The sequence below is a fragment of the Camelus bactrianus genome, chromosome 2, assembly GCF_048773025.1.
Source record: "Camelus bactrianus isolate YW-2024 breed Bactrian camel chromosome 2, ASM4877302v1, whole genome shotgun sequence".
NCBI lineage: Eukaryota > Metazoa > Chordata > Mammalia > Artiodactyla > Camelidae > Camelus > Camelus bactrianus.
Window position 1 is genome coordinate 87,560,312 of NC_133540.1, and position 25,969 is coordinate 87,586,280.

The 25,969-nt window shown below is 41.1% G+C and overlaps 2 protein-coding genes across 3 annotated transcripts in view; one reads left to right on the top strand and one right to left on the bottom strand.

Moving 5' to 3' along the window:
* SHROOM3 (shroom family member 3) overlaps positions 1-25,969 on the top strand; it is a 297,110-nt gene that overhangs the window by 185,988 nt on the left and 85,153 nt on the right. The window lies entirely within an intron of this gene.
* Positions 14,472-25,969, bottom strand: part of LOC123612604 (uncharacterized) — a 31,077-nt gene continuing 19,579 nt past the window's right edge. The window contains exon 3 of the mRNA XM_074375304.1: positions 14,472-14,682. Coding sequence (XP_074231405.1) covers positions 14,641-14,682 — 42 coding nt within the window. The 3' untranslated portion in view covers positions 14,472-14,640. The remainder of the gene's footprint in view (positions 14,683-25,969) is intronic.

Genomic DNA, 25,969 nt, shown 5'->3' on the forward strand with positions numbered 1-25,969 from the left:
ATATTGGATGTTTTTTCTACTTGATCACCTTCCAGCCTTTTGAGGACAGTTACATTTTTCTGCTAAGTCTTCTCTTTTCCGGGTTAGTCAGTCTTTCATTCCTTCATCTGTTATTTCCAAGTCATAATGTCACATCCTGGGCTGTTAAGGTCCCTTTTCCTTGACTGTGTTCTAAATTGTCCACGTCACTCTCGCATGGGTGACATCTAACACAGAACACAGTGCTTCAGGGAAGACCTGATGAGGACAATAACTTACCTTTTTTAAAAAATTTTTACTAATTTTTATTGAAGTAGCTTACTTTCTTTTTCACAATTTACTTCTGTAAGGTGCATTAAATGTAGGATTTCATCCAATTATTCAAAAGAAGGGGAAACCAAGGAACTTTATTCTGGAAAGTTTGTTAAAGGAAAAATCACTTCATCACTTTATTTTTCTTCAAGCAATTACATAGAGAAAAGAAACCTGTGGACCCAGAATTTTAAATTTTGTGTATTGTAACATCTTTCTGATATGCCATTTTTTGTTGTAATATTTATCCATGGATAGGAATTGTGTGGAGGTAACAATGCTTAACTTTTCCTAAGTGCCTGAGTAATGACTACTGCAGTACCAAATACTGAGGTTTCTTAAAAGTGTCTTAAAAATTAAAGAGATTAAATGTTTTAGAGTATTTCTTTATATCAGTGATTCTTTGAAGTGGATGGCTAGCCCCTTAAAGACTAGGATTTTTTTTTAACAGCTCTCCCTCCCCTCCTTACTGCTGCCTTGATGGAGTCAAGTTTCTGTGAATTCTTTCAGATCCTTGAAAGGTTTACTACTTCCCGCCTCTACCACAGGATTTAGGTACCCACTCCAGATGCAGATTAGTTTTTGTAACACTAGAAGAAAGTAAAGTAATGGAGTAGGTTTCCCTCAAAAAGCTTTCTTTGATTTTAAACTGTGTCCATGTATATGTAAGATTTGATTACACTTTAGATGTCTTTGGAGAAATTACTGCTATAATATACAAGACAACATGTGGTGGCGGGTACCCAAAGGTGGGAGAATACATTAGATGCCCTTGTATCATTTTTCTAAAAAGCATGATTGGGGCATTTGTATAGGAGAGTGTCACCGAAGGTTTTTACATATCAGGAAACCACTGGCAGAATTAACACTGCCCCTCAGCCATTGACTAAATTATAAAAGGACAAAATCTTAAAGACAAATGAATTTTAACTAAAGGCCAACTGATTATAGCAGGAATTGTGTGGATATGCGTGGGTATATGTAATTTTGTGGAACATTCTGTTGAAAATGTTTAGGAGGTAATCACATGCCACCTAAACATTTTCTGAGGGATGAATCCATCCCCTGCCCCATCCCCTCCTGATCTCAAAAACCCACATTGACTCTGTAAAATGTATGATATGGTTTCCTCTTAAAGAGGTGACCTTTTCCAGGCCAATTAAAAGGTGCTGCTTTGAGGACATTGGAACCCATGCTCAAAGGGATGAAAGGAAATTGAAACGTATGTGAAAAGGAGCTAATGATGCCTGGAGCAGTTGGGATTAAAAAAGAACAAAGTCAATTTTAAAAAGATCCCCAAATCAAAGAGCTGCTTCTCTCATTAAATACCAAGAGAAAGCAAAATCATTTTTAATGAAAAATGGGGCCATGGAACCAGCCTGTTGTCTAGATCCTGGGGCTTCAGTCAAAACCAGTGAGAAGTTTTGAGTAAAATCCTTTGAACTTCTTGGGGAAAATATGCTACATAAATTAAGATACTGTCATAAAAGATAAACTAGCTTTTCTCTCAAATTAGATAAAATGATCCAGGAAGATATTCAAACACTAACAATAGAAAGGAGTGTATATATAGGATTAATTTATAACTGATTCCCCATCTGACCTAAAATAAATCCTGGCTAAAAATTTAGCATTTTAAAAAGTTGAGATATAATAGATGTATAACAGTGTGCTAGTTTTAGGTGTACAACATAATGATTTGAATTGTATATATGCTGTGAAACGATCACCTCAGTAAGTTTACTTGATATTCATCACCACACACTGTTATAATTTTCTTCTTGTGATGAGAATTTCTAAGATTTATTCTCTTAGCATCTTTCAAACATACAATACAGTATTAGTAACTGTAGTCACCATGCTGTACATGACATCCCCAGGACTTACTTACCTTATAACTGGACCTTTGTACCTTTGGCCACCTTCACACATTTTGCTCACCCCATTCACCCATTCGTCTACTGATGGACACTTAGGTTGTTCCCATGTTTTGGCTATTGTAAATAATGCTGCCATCAACATGGAAGTGCAGATATCTATTTAAGTAGGTGTCTTTATTTCCTTCAGCTAATACCCAGAAGTGGGATTGCTGGATCTCATGGTAGTTCTATGTTAAAAATTTTAACACACTGTTTTCCATAGTGGCTGCATCAATTTACATTCCCACCAACACTGCACAAGGGTTCCCTTTTCTCTACATCCTCACCAACACTTGTTATTTCTTGTCTTTTTGATAATAGCCATTCTAACAGGTATGAAGTGATGCCTCACTGTGGTTCTGATTTGCATTTCCCTGATGGTTAGTGATGCCGAGCACTTTTTCATGTACCTATTGGCCATCTGTATGTCTTCTTTAGAAAGACGTCTTCAGTTTCTCTGCCCCTTTTTAAAATGGATTGTTTTGGGTTTTGCTATTGAATTGTATAAGTTCTTTATATATTTTGGATGTTAACCACTTACTGGATATATGATTTGCAAATATGTTCTCCCATTCTGTAGGTTGCCATTTAACTTTGTTGATGATTTTCTTTGCTGCACAGAAGGTTTTTAGTTTGATGTAGTTCCACTTGTTTATTTCTGCTTTTAGTGTCAAGTCCGAAAATCATTGTCAAGACTGATGTTAAGGAGCCTACCCTCCATGTTTTATTCTGGGAGTTTTACGGTTTCAGGCATCATGTTCAAGTCTTTAATCCATTTTGAGTTGATTTTTGTGTATGGTATAAGATAGTGGTCATTTTAATCTTTTGCATGTGCCTGTCCAGTTTTCCCAATGCCATTTAATAAAGAAACTATCCTTCCCCCATTGTATATTCATGGCTTTTTTTCATAAATTAATTGGCCATATATGTGTGGGTCTATTTCTGGGTCCTCCATCCTGTTCCTTTGATTAACGTGTCTGTGTTTGTGCTCATACCGTACTAGCTCATATATTATATGTTATAGTAGTAGATTTATAATGTAGTTTGAAATCAGGAAGTGTGATGCCTCCAGCTTTGTTCTCAAGATTGCTTTGTCTATTTGGGGTTGTTTGTGGTTCCATATAAATTTTAGGATTGTTTGTTCAATTTCTATGAAAAATGCCAATTCAATTTTGAAAGGATTGCATTGAATCTGTAGATTGCTTTGAACAATATGGACATTTTAACAATATTAATTCTTCCAATCCATGAGTACAGAATATCTTACCATTTATTTGCATCTTCTGCAATTTCTGTCATCAGTGTCTATATAGTTTTCAGTGTACAGGACTTTCACCTCCTTGGTTAAATTTATTGCTAGGTATTTTATTCTTTTTGATGCCATTGTTAATGGGTTATTTTCTTAATTTCTAAAATCTAGCATTTTGATGACCTGTAAACTACACAGTAACAGTCATTAGGTGATTGCCGTGGATAGTAATTATTACAACCTTGGTAGGTTGTTCACTTCTTAATACAGTTTAGTAACCATCTGTATTAGTCTGCTCAGTCTGCCATAACACAATACCACAGCCTGGGTGGCTTAAACAATAGAAATTTATTTTCTCACAGATCTGGAGGCTGGAAAGTCCAAGATCAAGATCAAGGTTCCAGCAGGGCTTGGCTTCTGGTGAGAGCTCACTGCCTGGCTTACAGCTGGCCACCTTCTTGCTATATCCTCACAGGGCCTTTCCTGGGTGCATGCAAAAGTGCAGCAGAAAGGGGTGATGGGTACAGCTCAGTGGTAGAGTGCACGCTTAGCATGCATTAGGTCTTGGGTTCAATCCCCAGTACCTACATTAAGAAAAACAAATAAATAAACCTAATTATCCCCTATTGAAGAAAAAAGGTTAAAAAAATTTTTTAAAGAAGTGCAGCCAAAAGAGAAGGGAAAAAGGAGCTCTTTGGTGTCTCTTATAAGGACACTAATCTTCTTAAATTAGGGCCTCACCTTTATGACCTCATTTAACCTTTCTTACAGGCTCCTATCTCCAAATACAGCCATATTGGGGGTTAGGATTTCAACATATGAATTGGGAGGGTGGGGCACAAATATTCAGTCTATAACACCATGCAACAATAACTAAGAGGTCAGGGAACTCCTGGCCTTGAAAAGGGCCCAGGCTTCCTACCACATGTGCACATCACTGGGTAATGCCTTTGCCGCTTAGAAGATAGTTGGGTGGGTAGCTGGCAAGCCATCAGGAAACCTAAAAGCAGGCTAGTGCTGCATTTTCTGTTCGTTCAAATTATAAATGAACTAATTGCCCAAGCCAAGGAGCACCACATCCTTGAAGAGAAGCCTCTTCATTACACATTTACATGACCTCCCATGAGATATGTTTAATGGCACTGTAGCCAATGGGAAATTCTCTATCATAAGCCATCATTTTGGGACATTATTTATCTATCCAGCGAATCAGGGCATTGGCAAAGTAAGCTTCACGGAGTCCAACTTCACTACCCCTGAACTTTTACCTGGGTATGGTTTTCATGCTGGATAAAACCATTATTTTAGAATTAAAAAGGTTTTCTAGAATAAAGCAGGTCACTCCTCCTTATACTAAGACTCAAAGATACTTTATTGTGGGGTTAGGATTTCAGCATACAAATTGGATTGGGAGGGGGAATGCCTTATCTAGTATGAATTAAGTGCTAAATTTGGTGACTAAAAAGAAGGACACAGCCACTTGGGTGCCAGTGTATATGAAGCAGAGGTGAACATATCCAGTGTTGGCGATCAGTTTTAGCAGTTTAATAACTGGAGCTAGATAAAGAAAAAAAAGAGTTGCTGAGACAAGGAAGGTGGCTCTTCTCAAAAACAAAAAGACATCTGGACTGATAAGAGGGCAACTGAAAGAGGAGCTAAAGATAACCGGGAGAAACTGATCATAAATTTGCCTCAAGGTTCAGACAGGGGGTCACGCAGCTGAATTATAGGCAGGGGTCACTGGGGTGGATTAGCACTTAAAAGTCCTGGTTTCCATACCTCTAGGCAGCCTCCTTTACCATGTGGCTCGTCTCCAAACATTAGGTGGTGGAATATATATGGGTGATAATAATTGCCCAGTATTCTAGATTATGCATAATTTTAAAAAATGTTTTATTGGTGCAAAGTTGATCAGATTATGCATTGTTGATGGGACTATGAGTTCCCTGAAATGTGGGTCAGCCTGTGTCCCATGTCACAGGCTACTGCTTCAGCTGTGCTATGTCAAATGGCTAATAAAAAACTCACTTGATAGCTTAAACGTTTTACTAGTTACATTTCCCCTGTGATCCCAGGAAGGAGGCCAGGCCTTCCTGGAAAGGGTGTTCAAGTTACGAGTTTTCGCAAGGTATGAAATACATTTGAGTGTGTGTGTGTGTGTGTGTGTGTGTGTGTGTGTGTATTTCAACAACACCATAGCTGGTAAGCTAATAGATTCACCCATATGGCCCAGGCATTCTAGCTGGTTTTTCAGGGATGAAGTCCTAGAGCAGGTAGATCATGTGGGTGCATTGGGAGAGAAGTGGGGGAAGAGGGCCATGCATCCCACTCCATGGACCCTGAGTAGGACCTTTGCTTTATGTAAAGTACGATTGTAAACATAGAACTGAGCTCCTGCAGATCTGATGCTGTGAAATGAGTGAATTCATGCAGAACTGCTCAATAAACTGAAAGCAGGATACTGTACAATTATTTGATGTATCTCAAGCATGATTATCATTTCTGCCCCTAGGGCCACTAAGCTGCCGGCAGTAGGAATCCCATATTGTGGTCTTCCACGTGCCAGACCCCGTCTTGGATCAGGACTTTTCACACTTGGCTCTTATTAACATGTGGGGCTGGATGACTCTTTGTTGTGGGGTGTGAGGTGGGGCTCCCCTAGGCACTTAAGCAGCATCCTTGGCCTCTACCCACCAGCTAGTAGAAGGACACTCCCTCCGCTACCGACTGTGATAACCTGAATGTCTCCAGACATTGTGAAATGTCCCCCGGGAGCAAAATGGCCCCTGGTTGTGAACCAGTGTCCTAGACACAGGACCTGTTTGAGCTGGGGTGTGGTGTATGCAAAGAGCATGAGCTGGCTGTCACACTGCTGTCCTCATTCCAGCATTCACCTTGTTGACCAAGCCCTTGCTGTGTGCCAGGTGGTAGGGATAGAAGGATGAAGAAGACATGGTCTTTCCTGTAAGGAGAAGAGTCTAGGAAAGGAGAAATACTCATAAATAAATAAATTGCCAGTCTGTGGGGTGAATGCAGTGAAACAGACATGCTCAGGAGCTGGAAGCACATGATAGCAGTCGGCGGGGAGAGAGAGCTCCCAGCCCGGCCTGGGAGGCATCCCAAGAAAGCTGGAGGCATCAAGGAAGGCTTTCCTGAGTTGCTGAGTCTGAGCTGAGTTTTAAAAGGTAAGTGAAGGGAGGAGGTGAGAGCACTGGACAGAGGCATAATTCAGTGCTGTAATGTTGAGGCACAAGACAAGGTGCAGAGGTGAAAAGAAGCCTAGAGAGTGACTGTGTTGGGCAGGGGATGCTGCAAGTCTGGAGGCGTCCACAGGACGGCCTTGCTTGCAGCTCTAAGAACTTGTGCTTTATCCTAGGAGGTGGGGAGTCATTGGGAGGTTGAAGGCAGGGAGTGGCATGTTTTTGTTGTTTATACCAATTGCTTCCGTCGTATGCAGAGAATGGATTTGAGAGGCACAAGAGTGAAAGCAGGGAGACCAACTGAGGAGGCCAAGAGACAATAATTCAGGTGAGAGCAACCCCAGGGGACTGCCTGTCACACTTGTTCTCAGGTGCCCCTCTCTGGGACTAGCATGTGGGAAGTATTCAGAGGAGGGAACCTCTGTATTATGCTGTCATACCAACTTCTTCTCATCCCCATTTTGCAAATCGAAGCTCAGAGGGAAAAAGTGGTTAGTCCCATCACACAGCTAGTGACTTGAGCCCTGTTTGACTCTCTAACTTCTATCCCAGTCTGCTGCGTGCCTTTGGCTAAGTGGTGAAAATGACTTCACTCAGAAAGAAGTGGACTCGGTTTCCACTGGCTTTTATGCTAGGTAGGTGCTCAGTGTTTACTGAACGGAGGAGTGATTGTTGTGCATGAAAATTAAACCAATATCTATGTATCATGTGTATGCATTCCAAACTGTTGAGGGGAAAATGAAGTTGCTCACTAATGATTCCATGCAAATAGCACCTACCTAGGCTACAACCTTAGTCTCTTGTCAGGTTCTGGGCATCTTCAAGTCCTGGGGCCAGGAGTGCATGGTTCTGCCTCTTTTTTAAACACCACGTCTCTTCAGACACATAGCCAGGGACATTTGTATAACAGATGCTTGTTGAATGAGTTGGATGTATATATAAGCATCACCATGAAGTTCTGGGCCAGTAAGAGGACCTCCAGTTCTACTATCAGTTATCTGAAAGTATTAAATGTGACCAAGACCAGGAATGACTGCTGGGAAGGAAACGGGGATGATGGCCACTAGGCTAAGTGCTGAATCTTATAGATGTCACTAAGATAAACACAAAGAAGTTCCTGTGTTCCTTCTCTCTAGGATCGCTCCCTTAACCTTTCCTTCTCCAGATCTAGACTTCAAAGCTCCTGGAAGAACCAAGACACAGAAGTGTAGGATTAGTTGCCCAATTTACTTATATTTTAAGAAAGTGTCCCCAAAGGCCAGTTAAGTCTGTCTGACAGCAGTGACAGATCTCATCATCAGAAAAATCCAAGAATGATTACAGCCTATGACCTGTGACCGCTCTAAAAGGCTTTTAAGTTTCGCTGGGGAATGTCACTGCTGTGTCTCTCTTGGGCTGTTACAAAGCGCAGGGGCTTTGCAGGCCAGTGGACTCAACCATATAGTCACTTACCAGCTGTGAACTGGGAACATCACTTAACTCCTGCTTGGCCCCAATTTCCCCAGATGAAAAATTGAAATAGTACTTACCTTAAAGAGTTGTGAAAAGTCTAACACAGTTCCTGGCACTTGTGGGTACTTAATAAATGTGTTTATCCCTTTGATCATCATACAGGTTGAGGATTAGAAGTTCCTCCCAAAACATTTATGTTAGGTCATTGATATGGTGAGAGGTTTCACTCATAAGTATCAGCATATGTATTTTTAAAATAGTTTTGCATTTTGTCTGATTGTGAGAGACAGTCATGCAGAGTAGAAGACATACAATATTTGAAGTCAAAGGAATTGGTTTGATTCATTTTGTCAACTTTTCCCCTGAGAAGTGACCCACACATTCATCTGTAGCTCCCCACTCTGTTCAAAGCTATTTGCCATAACTTGAGTTGCCTTCACTTATCCTGAACATCCCTGCTCATTACTAGCTCTAAAAATTAAAAATGGGATATTAATTACAATCTCTTTTGGCCTCTGCTCCCAATTCCAGTGGGGGATTGGCATCTGCCCCCAATTCCAGTGGGATGTCCCCACACTGACAAGCAGTGCTCTGTCACCAGCAGGGTGTTTGAGAATTCAACTCAGTTCTGAGACAGTCTGCCCAGAGATAGCATCAGATTCCATAGGTTAAGGGTTCAGTCCTACAAGACTGAACACAACACACTTCAGAATGAGACGCAGCCCAGGTTACTTGTGCTTCTGATATACAGACCACAAACTGGAGGTTCCAAAGACCCCCTCCAACTTGGGATGCCAGTCACAAGTCCGGGCTGTTACCTGGACTTCTGGCCAACTGGCTATACATCAGAAGTTCCCACGACTTCCTCCTTGGGTTCACTTAATTTGCTAGAGCAGCTCACAGAACTCAAAAAAAATGACCACCAGTTTATTGTGAAAGAATGTAACTTGGGAACAGCCCAATGGAAAAGATGCCTTGGGCAAGGTACAGCGGGAGGGAGTAGGGCTTCCATCCTCTCTCCAGGTGCTCCACCTCCCCAGCCTCCACGTGTTCACCAGCCTGGAAGCTTTCTGAACTCTGTCCTTTTGGGGTTTTGTGGAGGCTTTATTGCATAGGCACAACTGATAAGATCACTGGCCATTGGTGATTGAAGTTGACCTCCTGTCCCTCTGCCGTCTGGGTCTGGGGTTAGGACTGAAAGTTCCAACCCTCTCATTTTAAGATTAGCTCCACTGGCAACTGGCAACAACCTGAGGTGCCTTCCAAAAGTCATCTCATTAACATAAGAAAAGACACTGTGAAGCTTCCATCCCTTAGGAAATTGTGAGGTCTGGGAACTGTGAGCCAGAAACTGGGGAAAGATCTGGAAGACTGAATAGATATATATTTCTTATAAATTACAATAGCATACCATCCACTTAAAACAGTCTCCTTTGGTTTCAGTTGCCCTCTGCTCTGTTAAAGTAACCAAGCAGTGAGTGTGTTGCTGTTCAAAGTCCCCTTGGGGTTGAGATTCTGTTTCTATGGTGCAACAGTGACATCCATTGGCCTGTTGCACTAATTATAGAGAAAACCTGCTTCTCGGCTCTGTGACTATTGGGTTTCCTGATAGAGACATACGAAGAGAACAGACCATCTCGGAGGCCCAACGAGTCAGTCAGGCTAGTAGTGGTCAGTACCTGGTTCCCTGCGGACTGGGCTGATTTCAGGACCCTTTCCAAGGACACATGTTCTCAGGCCAGTGCCACCTGTGTCTTCCTTTATGGTCATGTAGGGCGATCCTGGAATTGGTCCTGTCTTCGTAGAGTTCAGTACATTCATGAGGCTGTGGGGAAACCACTGGCTTGGGGTTCAAATATTCCACTGAATGCATCCGCCAGGGCAGCTCCCTTCACCTCTGGACCTTTTCCACACAGATAAAATGAAGTTGATAACAATACCTGTTTTGCAGTTGCCAAGGACTTTTCCATACAATTTATAATAAATCCCCACAATCCCACAGTTGTGAACATGAGGGCACACGCTGACACTGACATATCTGTTTAGTGCCCACCAGACTGTGAGGTTGGGGAGCTGACCACCAGATCACAGGTTTTCCAACCTCCAGCCTCGGTTTTTGGTGAGTGATTTGTGTTCACTGCCCTTGTTGGCATTCACAGGTCATTCAGAAATTCTTGCTTCATTTCGGAAAGAACCCTGGGGAGGGGTTCTAAAGATAGAAAAGCAAAGGAAAGTTTATGTGGCTGGATCTGAGATTGAGCAATGAGTGCATGCCTTCATGTAGAAAAAGAAAATCAGGACTGGTTTTCATCTCCATAGGGAATGGAACAGGAAATAGCAAGACTAAAAATATTTATTTCCGCCTACTGTGTGTCAGATACTCAGGCATTAAGAATAAAGGATAAATAAGACAAACCATTGCATGCCCCTCAAAACCTCGTTTTCAAGTGAGGGGTACAATCCAGGCATAGTGAATTATAACAGTGTACTAGGAGTTATGTTAAGGATTCCTGCAGGGTACAATGGGAACCTCTTCCAACCCCCTCACCCCCAGTGTACATGATTGGTAGGATCCAAGTAATGGCTAATGTGGGCACCTTTGGATGGAAAAATGGGTGAATAGTCTCAGTTCCACTCAAAGCCAAAAATATCAAACATTTCTCAATATCAAAATCAAGCAGATTGAAAAACTGACCAGTCAGATACATACCACTTACATAAAAGAACAAAACCTATGGATTCAGTGGCACATTGTATCATTTCCTAGTAAAAAAAAAATTGGGGGGGGTAATAATTAGAGAATTTGTAACTAGTTTCTAGTGTATGTAGCCAAACCCATTTCTGACTCATTAGTACAGCTTTTTCAAATCATTGTTATGATTAAACAAACCAAAAACAAAGACTCACCTAAGAAAGTATCTCATTGAGAGTCCATTCTGTCTTCTCTGGTTGGCTCCCTAACAGGAAAGTTTGGTTCCAGTGCCCCTCTTATTAAATCGTCTCAGTTTAACTCTCATTGTAAGTACTTGAGGCTCATTCTTCAGCCCTCCGCTCCTCTCGTCTCCCTAGCAACAACTTCCCCAGGTGAACTTACTGACTCTTTCCCTCCAGAGAGGCTGAGTGCCTATCACTTTCTATTTACCAGTGGAACTTCCTAAAGACAGAGGCCAACAGACCCAAGACATCTTGCCAAACAGGTGGCCTCGCTGCTTCTCACTGCCTTTCCCACCTCCCCCCATTCTAACCACTAGAGCTTCTTAGAAAAATTACAGCCCACCTTTCTTTCCCTCTTTCTAAAGCATTTCTTTTTAAATTTTTTAATTTATTTAGAATTTTAAAAATTTAGATATAGTCAGTTTACAATGTTCTGTCAATTTCTGGTGTACGGCACAATAGTTCAGTCATACGTAAAGCAGCACTTCTCATACTGGTCATTTTCATTTACAGCCACGTTAGTCAAACTGAGAAAACTTTAGCTTACAATTGTTGGCTCTGTTTAGAGTCCTTTCACAAGCACCAGAGTATATAACTCTGTGGAATCCAGTGAAATTTCTATGGGCTTTGAGAAGCTTCTTCCACCAAGTAAGAAAAGATGAGTTTACACAGATACAGAGAACAAACTAGTGGTCACCAGTGGGGTGAGGGAGGGGGGAGGGGCTATGTGGGGGTGGGAGACTAAGAGGTATAAACTATTAGGGACAAAATAAGCTACATGGATATATTGTACAACATGGGGAATATAGCCAATATTTAACAGTAACTCTAAATGGAGTATAATCTTTCAAAACTGTGAATCACTGTGTTGTACACCTGTAACTCACATAATAATTGTATGTCAACTATATTACAATTAAAAAAAAGAAAAGATGAGTTTATTTTAACTGAAGCAGCTCATCCCCAGTGTATTACACATTCCCCAGTGTGTTCATGTTAAGAAACCAGGAGTGTAGCTGCACAGCAGTGACCCCTTCAGTGCTCAGTGTGCCAGGTGTCACCTGGAGGCCACCTCTGTGGGTTGCTGTCCCTTGGCCATCAGATCTGAGCATTTGAAGCTCCCGCCCCATCTCCCTCACATGGGAGTCTCAGGGCAATTCCCCTTGTCCTGTGCACCCAACTCCTGTCCAGAGCCTTCTTGCTTGGGTAGCTGCAGCCTCCCAGCATCTTTGCCATTCACCTTTGAGCATTTTGGACTTGGGCATCAAATAAACTTGTAGTAGGGTTTTTTTGTTTTTTTGTTTTTTTTGGTAGCAATTTTTTGCAAGACTATTTGAGGAAGTCTGTGCAGGGGTTTGAGATTCTCTAGATGGGCCTCACTGCCCATCAATTTTCCATCCAGCTGCTCAGGCACTCATATGTCCGAGTCTCTGGGTTAATTCTTGCCCTGTCTGCTTTTAAATGGATACTCCTAAGAGAGAGTCATTAACACCTTAGTGATAACTAGTCTGCAACATATAGGTTTGAATTATTTTCTAATTTGTTTTTCAATATATTTTTATGGAGAGATCATTTACAAACTGAAATGTATGCTTAAGTATTACATGAGTGAGTCCTGACAAATATCTACACCTGTGTAAACTACACCTCTATCAAGATATAGACCATTTTTGAAACAAATGAACTTATTTACAAAATAGAAGCAGATTCACAGACATAGAAAACAAACTTTTGTATGTGGTTATGGAGGGGGAGGGGAGGGAGGGATAAATTGGGAGTTTGGGATTTGCAGATACTAACTACTCTATATAAAATAGATAAACATCAAAGTCCTACTGTATAGCACAGGGAACTATATTCTATACCTTGTAATAGCCTATAATAAAAAAGAATATGAGAAGGAATTTATATATATATATATATATATATATATACATATACACACACACACACACACATTTAACTGAATCATTGTGCTGTACACCAGAAATTAACACAACATGGTAAATTGACTATACTTATATTTGAAAAAAAAGAAAGGAAAAAAGATACAGACCATTTTAATCATCCCCCAAAGTTCTGTGCCCCTTCCTAGTCCATCCCCACCCCTGCCCCCAGGTATCCAGTGTTCTGGTATATTTCACTATAGATTAGTTTTGCTTATTCTAGAACTTCTTATAAATGAAATAACACAGTATGTACTTTTTATGTGGTATTTTTTAACTCAGCATAATGTTTTTGAACTTCATCCTTGTTGTTGCTTGTATTCATTGTTTATCCATCCTCCTGCTGATGGACACTGGGGCTGTGTCCTGTGTGGGGCTATTATGAATAAAGCTACTATGGCTATTAGAGTGCAAGTCTTTTTGGAGACATATGTTTTCATTTCTCTTGGGTGAATACCTGAGTGAGATGCTTGATCACAGAGTAGATGTGTGTTTGCCTAATAAGAAACTTCCATACCATGTTCCAAAGTGGTTGTAACATCTTACAATCCAATTCCAGCCTTCTCGACATTTGCTGGCAGCTGTGTTAGTTTTCTATTGCTGTGTAACAAATTACCACAAACATAGCACCTTAAAGCAACACAAATGTATTAGCTCACAGTTCTGCAGGTCAGAAGTCCCGTATGACTCAGTTGAGTTCTGTGCTTAGGGTCACAGGGCTGAAATGAAATGTCTGTCACCTAGGCTGGGTTCTTATCTGGAGGCTCTCAGGAAGAATCCACTTTCAAGCTCATTAAAATTGTTGGTTCAGTTTAGTTCCTGTGGTTTCCTTACTGGATGTCACTTAGAACAGCTCTCTGCTCCTAGAGGCAGCCTGCACCTTTTTGTCATATGGACCCCTCTATCTTTAAGCCTGCAAAACACATCGATTCTTTCCCCCCATGCCCTGTGCTGTAAATATCTGTCTTCCTTACTGCTTTTAAAAAGACTCACCTGGTTGGGTCAGACTTACCTGCATAATCTCTGTATCTTAAGGTCCATCGTCTTGGAACTGTAATTGCATCTACAAACTCCCCTCACAGTAAATTAATGTCTGGTTGAGTAACCAGGAGACAGGAATCATGGGGCCATCTTTAGAATTCTGCCTACCACAGCAGTCCATGGTGAAACTTTCAAACCAGCATCACTTTTCATTATCCAGTTGCTTTCAAAGCTTGAGGTTTCAAAAGTATTTTCTTCCTAAAGACTCCCACTTACAGTGGTTTCAGTAATTCTCCCTTCCTACTTGTGTTCTATGCATTTACAAAAACTCCTTTGAAAACATCTAAGTGCTTCCCCAACATTGAGTTTGACAGCCCATCCAACATGATCGAGTTCCCTAGCTCGCAGTATTAAGACTGGAAAACTCAGACACAGGTTCAAGTGATTTGACCAAGTTGATTTTTGTCATTTCCTGGTGCCTTTATAACTGGTTGCAGAATTGAGAACTAATACTTTAATTTTGGTAACTAGAATAATAGAATTTAGCATTGAGAAGTCCCAAGATCTTTACAGGCCAACTGAAGATCAGAGAAATGGATTCACAGAGTTGGTTCCTCAGGGGTGAGCTCAGAGCCGGGTCCCTGGATTCCTGGGTAGAGCACTGTTCTCTACACTCTGCTGCCTCCTTGCTTCTCCAGAGGTGTCGGATCCTGCCGGGAGACGTTGAGGTTTATTGGTTTAAGCCACCATATAAATCTCTGGCAATCTGGAAAACATTTATTGAAAATCATGCCTAGATTACAGCATTTTCCTTAGTTCCAAAGAAAAAAATTTAAACTAGCTAAATCCATTCCAAGAAAAGTTATCTTCTGTCAGCTTGAAACTAGCTGAGGGAGGGAGGGAGCTGGTGGAGTTGACCTGTTCCCGTTTAGATGCCGGTGTTTTAGGGGTCCTTGAGCCTTAAACTCTCATTGGACTTGAGGATTTTGCATTTCCTCCAATAGAGAACAAAAGAATTGTGTACCTGACTTTCACAAAACTCTCATAAATCCCCCTTATATTTCAAGATGAATTCCAGACAAGCTGGTGGCAAAGTCACCCAACTTGCCAAGTCAAGACTAGAACCTGGGTCATCCTGTGGCTTTACACCAGAGGCGATGACCGGCTGCCAACCAGCCCAGTCTCTCCTGAAAAAGTGTTTTATTTGGCCCCCAGAATGGTGGTGTTTTTTTTTTTTTTTAATTAATTTCCAACATGTAAAAACTGGAAATTTTCACATAAAAACCTGTCCAGCTTTTTTCTTAGAAGTTGGGAGCTCAGGTAACGGTGGACCTATTTTCTGCAAGGCCCTGGAGATGGGGCACGAGTGTTCCAGGCACCCCCAGTCCCCCTGGTTCGCTTCATGCATTTACCTTCTCCGTTTCCATAGGAATCTGAGTCATGACACCGGCCTTACCCCAAGCTGCTGTTTTGAGACACCTTGTCTGACTGCTCAAACAATTTCTTATCTGCGCTGTACATACAAGTATGTTTGGCTCTTGTCCCCTAGCAGTTGAAGATAATGAGCCAGATTTTCAGCCTAGGTGAGCTGCTTCCTGGCATTAATTCTGGCCATTTAAAAAGAGCGTTTTCTCCGTAGGCCCTTCATCAGTTACCACGTGCTCAGCATTCACATAATTTTAAACAGTTCTTTTTCTAAGGGGCTTGCTTAGTCATCAGGAAATTCTGACTTTAAGTAAACAAAACATTTGGTATTTGTGAAGTCAAAGAATTTATTTAGGAAAGCCACCTTGCCATCTAAAGAACTTATGACTGAATTGTGTCCCGCCCCCCGACCCCAATTTCATATGTTGATGCTCTGACCCCCCAATACCTCAGAATGTGACTATATTTAGAGACATTTAAATATTTAAATAATCAGTTAAAATGAGCCCTTAGGGTGGGCTCTAATCCAGTCTGACTCCTGTCCTTTTAAGAAGAAATTCGGACACACACAGAGGCACGAGGGATGCACACAGAGGAAGGACACAGTGAAAAGACAGTGAGAACACAGTGAAAAGATGGCCACGTGCAAGCCAAGGAGAGAGGCCTCTGAAGAAGACCAACCCGCTGATATCTTGATCTTGAACTTCCAGCCTCCAGAACTGTGAGAGAATTAATTTCCATCGTTTCAGCCAGGTGTTTTGCTGTGGCAGCCCTAGCTAACTAATACAGCTTCCTAAGATGTCTCTCTTTGGAGGAATGCCTGTGTCGTCTGATGAAATGTATGCAGTAAGGTAATTGATCATTCTTGAGTTTATGCAGCCAGACTCCCTAGTTGACTGACAGCTGCAATTCTTTGCTGCACATGAGAATTCATCTGCAGAAATTTTAAAATGACAATGGGATCATCCCCCAAGATTCTGACTCAGTTGGTTTGGGGTTGGCCCTGGGCTTCCGGTTTTAAAAGGCTCCCAAATGGTTTGCAGGTGCAGCCTGGGGTGAGAATTCTTAACTCAGAGGGAAGGACGCCCCCCCCCCCACCGCCGACCCCACGCCCTAAGGAGGGCCCAAGGCTTCCACAGTTCTCACTGGGGATTCCACAGCTGCCCAGGCCCTCCAGAAATAGGGGGAATAGGTGTACTGCCTATCTTTTACCTCTCAGGGCCTTGGGTAAAAATGAGCCTCTGCCCTTGGGCCTCATTATTAGTGGAACAGCCTTAAGTCTGCAGGTGGTCGCAGCTGCCCGTGTGAGACACTCACTCACGCAGCGTGGCCTGGCTGGGATCCATGTTTCTTTTCTTTTCTTTTTTTTTTTTAATCTCTTATCTCCCTGCCACTGATATCCTGTGTTTAATTTCTTGTCCCACCTTTCATACCAGTTGAGGGTGAGGCCTCTGGGAGGGTGTTCCAGGAAGCTGTGGCTTCCCATCTGCACCTTGGCCATAGAGCTTGAAGTCCCACAGAAGACAGAGCCCCTCAGAGGAGGGGCGTGCTTCTGAGGCCCAGACCCATGTGTGTGGCTTTCCTCCCCCAGCACTGGTGAGACCCAGGGCCTTCCCTCGGGTTCTGGACGGTTCTGTGGATGTGGCTGCTTTTTGCCACATCTCTTACGATTACAGTGGTGTTTTCTGACGTTTATGTATCTATGTAAACTCAACAATTTTCTTAACTTAATTCGTGGCAGTTCTCAGCAGTCTCTCCTGAGCCTGGTAGACTGAAATCGTGTTGTAACTTCATTCCCTGATAAGTGCTGTCCTGGCAACTTCTACTGTGTCAGGGCCGACCCACCTGACCTGGCAAACCACAGAAGACTCCGAGTGCACTAGGCGCTCCCGCTGAACACTTTGATCACAGAAGCAAGCAGAACTGGGTCACTTTCAGGCCCTTACAGATTATCGGGAAAAGAAAGAATTTTACTGGGGATTGGAGTCTCAAGTTTTGGTTGATTGAAGGTGGTATCATCAAAATCCTAAAAAAGGAAAAAAGGGCAGTTTGCCACACTGTAGGTCTAGAGTTTAAGAAATGTCCAGTGATACCCAGTGTCTCTTAAAGCTGGAGAAAATTCTGGTCTCCCTCAGTGCAGACAGATGTTTGTAATGACAATCCTGAGCTGCTCTCTGGAGCCTGCCCACTCTCCCCCTGAGAGTGTACGGTTTATCCCTTAATACATCCTCGCTTTACTTTCTTTAAAAAAAGTCTTAAACTGTTCATGTGAATGCATTATTCAGACAATGACGTATGAAAGTGTGACAAAGGTCTTCCAACTCTTACATTTTGTAATTTCTTGAAAGTAAATGCAGAACAAGCAGGGACTTGAAGAGCTATGTGGATATGCACGTCCATAGTGGTATTATTTACAGTAGCCAAAGGTAGAAGCAACTCAAGCAAGTGTCCGTTGACAGATGAATGGGTAAGCAAAATGTGGTATCTACACATAACAGAACATTGTTCAGCCTTTATAAGGAAAGAAACCCTGTCACATGCTACAGCATGGGTGAGACTTGACATGATGCTAAGTGTGAAGTAAGCCAGTCACAAAAAGAACAAATGCTGTATGATTCCACTGAGATGAGGTATCTAGAGTAGTCAGTTCATAGAGACAGAAAGTAGAATGATGGTTGGTGGCGGCTAGCAGGGCAGGGGAATGGGGAGTTAGTGTTTAATGGGAACAGAGTTTCAGTTTGAAAAGATGCATGAGTTCTGGAGATGGCTGGTGGTGATGGCAACACAGTAATGTGAATGTACTTAATGCCACTTAACTGTACACTTCAAATGGTTAAGATGGTAAACTGTATGCGTATTCTACCATAATTTTTTTAAAAAGAAATGCTGAACAAATAAGAGATGTTATTATAATTATTATGCAAACCAAAGTGAATTATTTGATATGATGTTTTATGCATTTCTTTTGTGGTCAGATTTATATAGAGAAGAGCCAAAGTTGCAAAGAATTGCTTTTATTATGCTTGAGAAGTAAGTCTTAAACATGAAACAGACTGCTCAAAAGAGAGGGAAAAAAAAGGCCTTTGTTAGACATTTTGAGAAACCTAATCTTCCAGACCTATGGATCTGCCCACTTCTGTCTCCCAGACACTTGCCCAAAACTAAGGTCATCTTTCCCATCAAAGCTACTCTTCACCTGTTCTTCCCTCTTTCAGTGAATTGTATCATCATCCATCCAGTTGCCCAAGCTTGAAGTCTAGGCATCTTCCTTGACCCCTCCATTTTTTTCACCACCTCCTACATTTAATCCAACTTAACAGGGCCTCTGTCTGACCATTCAAAGTCTTGTACACAACTGTTCACTGTTCGTGGCAGCGTTATTCATAACAGACAAAATGTGGAGACAGTCCAAATGCCTATCAACTGCTCAAAGGGTAAACAAAATATGGTGTATAATGGGTACTATTCAACAATAAAAAGGAATGAACTATAGTACTGAAACATGTTACAACATGAGGATGAACCTCAAAAACATGCTGCTAAGTGAAAGAAGCCAGGCCTAAAAGATTACATATCGTATGGGTCCGTTTATTTGAAATATCTAGAACAAGGCAAATCTGTAGAAACAAACAGCAGATCATGAGTTGCCTGAGGTTGGGAGTGAGAGCAAGGATAAGGCATAAGGGAACTTTTTAAGGCGATGGAAATGTCCTAAAACCGGATGACGGTAATTGTTGCACAGCTCTGTAAATGTACTAAAAATCATTGATTTACACACTTCAAAAAAGTTAGCATCTTATTTGGAAAGTAACTTAATTGATATTGAATCAAGTAGATTGATTATGGAAAGGATGCAAAGAAGCATGACTGTATAAAGAAACATTTTAAAGAAAGTTTCACAAAAGATTAACAAGGCCTTATCCATTCCACTTCCTAATTTTTATCCCCATCTTCCCCTTTAATCCTCTCTGGCATTACCCTACTTCAGGCTGTTTATTTGTTTGTTCAACAGATATCTGAGCACCCACCATGTCCCACATGCTGTTCTCTGTGCTTGAGAGAGAGTAAGTAAACCAAGCAGAAAGCCCTGCTCTCACAGAGCTCACAGTCGGGGTGGAAGGACGCATCACCTTCAGACTGTACTCCTGGGGCCACGTTCTAAACTAGTCTCTGGCCTTGCTCCCCTCCCACCAGTGGCCACTGCAGGCAAAGTGATCCTTCTCAAATGCAAATCTGATCCCATCCCTCTGCTTAAAACTTCCAATGCCTTCCCACTGCTTCTTGGATAAACTTTCAGACTCCTAACCGGGACCTGACCAGAGCTGCCTGCCCAGACCTTTGTGTCCAGGCTGCGTCCAGTCCCCTTTGCTGCTCCTTTTTTGGGCTCTACTCCAGCTGTACTGCTTTCTTTCCATTCCTGGGTCTTGCTGGGCTCTCTTCTCTCCAGTCTCTTTGCCCAGTGAAATCCCACCCACTCCCTAGACCTCAGTTTAGAATCTTTTCATAGGCCCCCAGTTTGTGTAGGATGCCTTCCTGTCCTCCAGCCTGACAGACAGATTCCATCACACAGTGCCCGCGGCATAGTAGTTGCTCAATAAAACATGCATTTTAGATGAATGAACACCCAGAAAGAAACATCCAAGCAGAGACAGGTTTAACTAATATTGACTTTGTTATCTATGTGATGCCACGGCCTCCACACTTAAGGGAAAGAGTGTTTCTCAGTGTTCTGAGCTAGGAAACAAAAGCTTTCCCTACTATTTCCATTAAAGATACCATGGGAAAGTCAAGACGATTTATCCCTCTTTTTTTTTCAACTGAAGTATAGCTGTTTTACAATATTGTGTTAATTTCTGGTGTACAGCATAGTGATTCATTTATACATATATACATATTCCTTTTCATATTCCTTTTCATTATGGGCCATTACAAGGTATTAAATACAGTTCCCTGTGCTATACGGTAGGACCTTGTTGTTTATCTATGATTTATCCCTCTTAAAAAAATAAAACACGGCAAAATTTTCCAGTCTCATTGTACACACATAAGACTAATGTAAATGAAGTGATATTCTTACAAAGCTCTGAGCTCATTTGGCTAAAATAAATGAAGGTAGTATATTTTCAGAGAGAAATAAAATAGAAAAAATTCTATCCCTGCTGTTGGCATTTAAGTGTATTGCTTTAGCAGGCATATGTCTTAAATGTTTTGATCAGACACCTCTTGCTGTAAATTATTCTGTTATTTCAAGTTAAGGACAAAAAAAGATAAGAAAAGAAAATATCCTTTTTATCCCCTCCCCTAGCCTGTATTGATAGGAATTGTAAGCTCAAACTGTGTGAGAAGTTTCCTAGTTTAAAATTTATTTACTCCCCAAAGAAAAGCTACTCTTTTTTTTCATTTTTTTAAAAAACATACATGGGTTTTAATTTGGTGAGAAAACTATCCTTGCCATTAAGAGGATTCTGCTTCATTACCTCTTATAAAAAAGCCCTCACCCCCCCCAAATTTGCAGAACTAAAGGAAGCATAAATTAAAACAACATTTGTTGTTTGTTGCTTTGAAAAACAAACACCCATCTCCAAAGGAAAAAAAACTGCAAACAAGGCCAGATTCAAAAACAGCCCCTTCCCTGAATTAAACCAGTCAATATAAACAGCTTAGCTTCCTGACTGGATAAGAAAGAAAAAACAAGATGGGGTTGGGGGGATAGGAAAAAGAATTAGAAGGGAATTGAGTTGGATTCGTTATTTTGCCTCTTGGCTTGACTGTCCTCAACAGTTAGCTGTATGAATCTCTATCAGACTTTTGACTTCTTTGGACTTCAAAAGCTTCTTTGCCATTATCCATTACCCATATATAATTTTTAAAATAACCTATTGGCCAGTGGTTCAAAAAGAGATGTTCGTCCAAAGGAAGAGAAAGACCCACAGTTTTCCTCTCTGCTTCTGCAGACTCTTACATATTTCTCTTTTTCCCTCTTTGGTCCACATAAAGAGAAAGGATATTTATGTGTAACTGCGAGGCAGCTTGCGAACAGAAAAAAAGAGGGGAGGGGGCAGCCACAGGAGCAGTGATATATTTTCCTCTTCAGAATATATTTGGGTTTTTTTTTTTTCTTTTTTGTTCTTTCATTAAAAAAAAAAAAAGCTTTGAAAATGTTAGAATTGTAGTAAAAAACACATAACATAAAATTTGCCATCTTAACTATTATAAAGTGTACAGTTCAGTAGCGTTAAGTATATTCACATTGTTCTACAACAGATCTCCAGAACTTTTTGCAAAACTGAAACTCTATACTCATTAAATGACAACTTCCTATCGTTCCTCTTTACTGTTGTTTTAAAATTGGAATTAAAAATATGGACTCTTCTGATTCTATAGGATGTCCTCTTTACCTCATATGTCAGGAAGTCAAAACTTTAAAATGTTTCTTCTGTAATGGAAAAGATACCTGTTTTCTGTGAACAGTGATCAGTTGCTTGCATTTCTCTAGGTGACGTATCTTTTCCTCTCTCCTACCCATTCTAATGTAAATGAAGGAGGAAACAAACCCTCCTGGAGCCCTCTGCGGACTGGCCTCTCTGACTCTCCCCCTATCGTGGGGATCGAGGGTGAGTTGTCCTCTGATCACATAGAACCATCCTCCTTACCAGGAGCACACGTAAATTTCCAGAAGCCATTTCCTCCCTCCTGCCCACGTAGCCTCTCTGTTCCTCCCACTCTCCAGCAACTGTGACTGGCTGGTCTTTGGTCTCACATTTCACACCAGCTGCCAGGGTCCCCACTTGGGTTGGCTCCAGTTTTCTGAAGCCTGGCACTTAGTTAATAAGAAAACCAGGGATGTAAATCACGGACTCAGACAGTTTCCTGTGAGGGAGCTTTTAAGTTCCCATCAGATCTTTTCATTCCGGCTCATGAAGAGGAGACCAGTCCTCTCTTTAGACACAAATATGAATATGGACTAGAGATAAGCAAGGCGGGGTGCAGGCAGGGAGCAGAAGGGAAGCTTGAAGTCAAAATGCTTAGCACAGGCTTTCACTCTTTTGCTTAAAACACATCCATTTAATGAAGAGTGGGCATCTCATGCTGGATTTTTTTTTTTAAAACAGCAGAATTCTTACTCGGGCAGTTCCAATACCGATAGGGGACGGGTTCTCACTTGATAATTAGTAATATGAAATTTCCATTGGTATTTCTGGAAACAAGTTTTAAAGCACTACTTGTTCTGTGAACTCAGTGTAGTTGCAAAACTCTGATGGAACATTTACTGAGGATCTGTTCTCTACCATACACTGCAATAGATACATGAGTAGGAGAGATGTGTTCCCTGCCTTCTAGAATCTTACCTTCTGGTTATCAGAACCCTGAAATATATTACAGTAGAGAAGGCTGAGGGCTGATACAGGCTGAGGGAAGAAGTTGGGGGCCCTAAAGTTCTGTAAGGGAGAAGATAAGGTAAATGAAGCACTCAGTAGAGTGCCTGGGACACAGTGTTCGTTAAATGAACACTGTTGTTAATAGCAAGAATAATAGCATCATCCAGATGGACATTAGCCCCAGGAGTAGATGTAATACAGGAAACACAGGGCACACGCACAATAAAACAAACAGTGCTTCAAAAGCCGCATATAAGCACTAGAAACTTAGTTCATCTATTCTGGGGGTGGTCAGAGTGGTTGGAGAGGTCTTGAAAGAATAGGACTTACATCAACAAAGGGGGACAAAAACGACCTGGACTCGGAAAAATTAGCTGACGAGCATGGGTTTAATGGTCTGGAAACATTAATTCACCCAGTACTAACATGTGCTGGGCACCTTGGGCATCAGAGATAAAGGAGGCATAAGGCATAACCCCTGATCCTGAAACACCTAGTCTAGGATGGGAAATTTTTTGTTTTAATGGCACCAATAGCTCTATTCAAGGGAAAATGTGGTAAGGGTTACCAGACGATTGAATGATGTACTTTTGAACATTCAGAGGAGGGAGAAATTGCTTTTAGTTAAGGATCAGAGAGAAGTTGCATTGAGAAAGGAATACATTTTGCAGGTCCTGGGAGGTTGTCTAGAATTTCCTTAGTAGAAACTGGGGTTGAGGAAGGAAGCTCAACCCAGACAAAGGAAAATATGAATAACGTGCCAAGGCACATTTGGTGAATAAATTGGTATCCTCTTGGTTAAGGAGGGAAACCATTAATGCTTGCAAAATGGTAATTATTGGACTCATTAAATGTAGTTAGAAAAACTCTGTCCCTTACAGCCAAGTCAGGTACGGATGGAATCAGGCAAAGTTAAAGTGCTCTTCATTTAGGGAAAAAGCACAATTTTTAAGGGAAAAATATAGTAATTTCATTTACTGAGGAAAAAGAAGATCATTCTGGAGAGATCTGGGGCTTTGCTCTTCCTCCACTAGACCTATGAGGCAAAAAGTTGTTTTCAGTAGCTTTCTTTTTCTGGGTGCTCTGAATGGCAATAAGGTCTTTGTCTACAGAGAATGGATGTGTCCACTTTCCTTCACCCCCTAGGAGACAGCAAAACCTCATCTTCTTATTAAAGTGGTTTAACCTGCCATGTTCTCCTGCTCATCTAGGATGGTGCGAGAACAAGTCCTGGGCTTTGGAGTCAGACAGGCCTCTTGGATTCTTCCTTCTGCCCCTTCTCCACTGTTGGCTTTGGCAAGTTACATAAAATCTGAGCTTCATTTTCTCTTCGGTAAAATGGGACTAGTAACAAGGCTACCTTGAGGTATTACTGTAAAAATTAGAAATAAGGTATATGAATCCTGAGGCATGTGTAAAACTAGTAGTGGACAAGGAACCCTCCTACACTGTTGGTGGGAATGTAGTTTGGTGCAGACACTATGGAGAATGGTATGGAGGTTCCTCAAAAAACTAAAAATAGAACTATCATATGATCCAGCAATCCTACTCCTGGATATACATCTGGATAAAAGTATAATTCAAAAAGACACCTGCACCCCAGTGTTCATAGTAGCACTACTTACAATAGCCAAGATGTAGAAACAACCTAAATGTCCATTGACAGATGACTGGATGAAGAAGGTGTGGCTATATATATACACACACACACACACACACACACACACACACATATATGTGTGTGTCTCTCTCTATATATAATGGAATATTACTCATCCATTAAAAAGAATGAAATAATGCCATTTGCAGCAACATGGATGGGCCTAGAGATTATCATATTAAGTGAAGTAAGTTAGAGAATGACAAAGATCACATGATGGCACTTATATGTGGACTCTAAAAAAAGATACAATTTTTATTTACAAACCAGAAATAGACTCATGGACATAGAAAACAAACTATGGTTACCAGGGGGGAGAAGGGGGGAGGGATAGATTAGGAGTTCGGGATTAATAGATACACATTACTGTATATAAAACAGATAAACAACAAGGACCTACTGCGTAGCACAGGGAACTATATTCAATTTCTTGCAATGAGCTATAATGGAAAAGAATCTGAAAAGTATGTATATGAATAACTGAATCACTTTGCTTACACATGAAACTAACATTGTAAATTGACTACACTTCAATTAAAAATAAGAATTATATTAAGAAAAATTAATAGTGGATACAAAATAATTGGTGGCTGTTACTGTGACTGAGAGGCTACAGCTCAGCTCTTTCTGGTCTACCACCGAGAAATGGTGGCCAACAGCCTGCCACAATCTGCCCAGGACCCTGCTATCTTATTGCCTTTGGCCAATACAACCACACTTTGGACACCTCCCAAAGGTGCTGATTACAAGAACTTTAAAAAGAAATTCTCTCTCCCATCTTATCTTCTGGTTCCCAGGCAAAGGCACTAAAGTATGTGGAATAACACTGACATCCGGCTTGGAGTAGAATAGCTTCCTGAACACCTCCTGGGAGAAACTTGTGCTTAAAAGCAAATAAGCCGGAAAGTCAAGAAAAATTTTCCTCTTGCTGGAATCTACATGTGAAAGTATAAAATGAACCTGTTTGACTTGAGGCAGATGAAAAAGATCCTAGAAAATGACCTATTATCATGGTGCTTGGTGGCTAGAAGCTTTTTTTAAGCGCATTGTTTGTGGGTTTTTTTTAAAAAAAAGTAGAGGCAAATTGGCTTCTGTAAGTCAAATAGTTAGAGTGAGACTGCCAAAAAAGTAAACAAGAGCTACATTTAATTTCTCTGTTTTTCTTTTACGAGCCAGAGACGCTAATACTTCCAGACCAAGGAAGCTGCCAACTAGCTAGTGGAAAATTTTATTTTCAAAAATAAGTTTACAAATGAAGGTGATTTTTTTAAACCTGAAGCACCAAATAGGATTGAACTCCTTTAGAAAAATATGTAAACATTAAATTACTTGTTGTCTAAACCTCAGTGGCAGAAAATCGTCAAAGCGAGTCATCTACATTTCAGAAATTCCACTTGGTTTTTACCCTAGCAACTTTTCCTGTTTTTATCCCTTGACGTTACACTTCTGTAGCACTTTGGATTGTTCTTAAAGCAGTGTATGTCAATGTTGATATCATTTAAGTATTTAAAATATTTATGTGTATGTAAGACT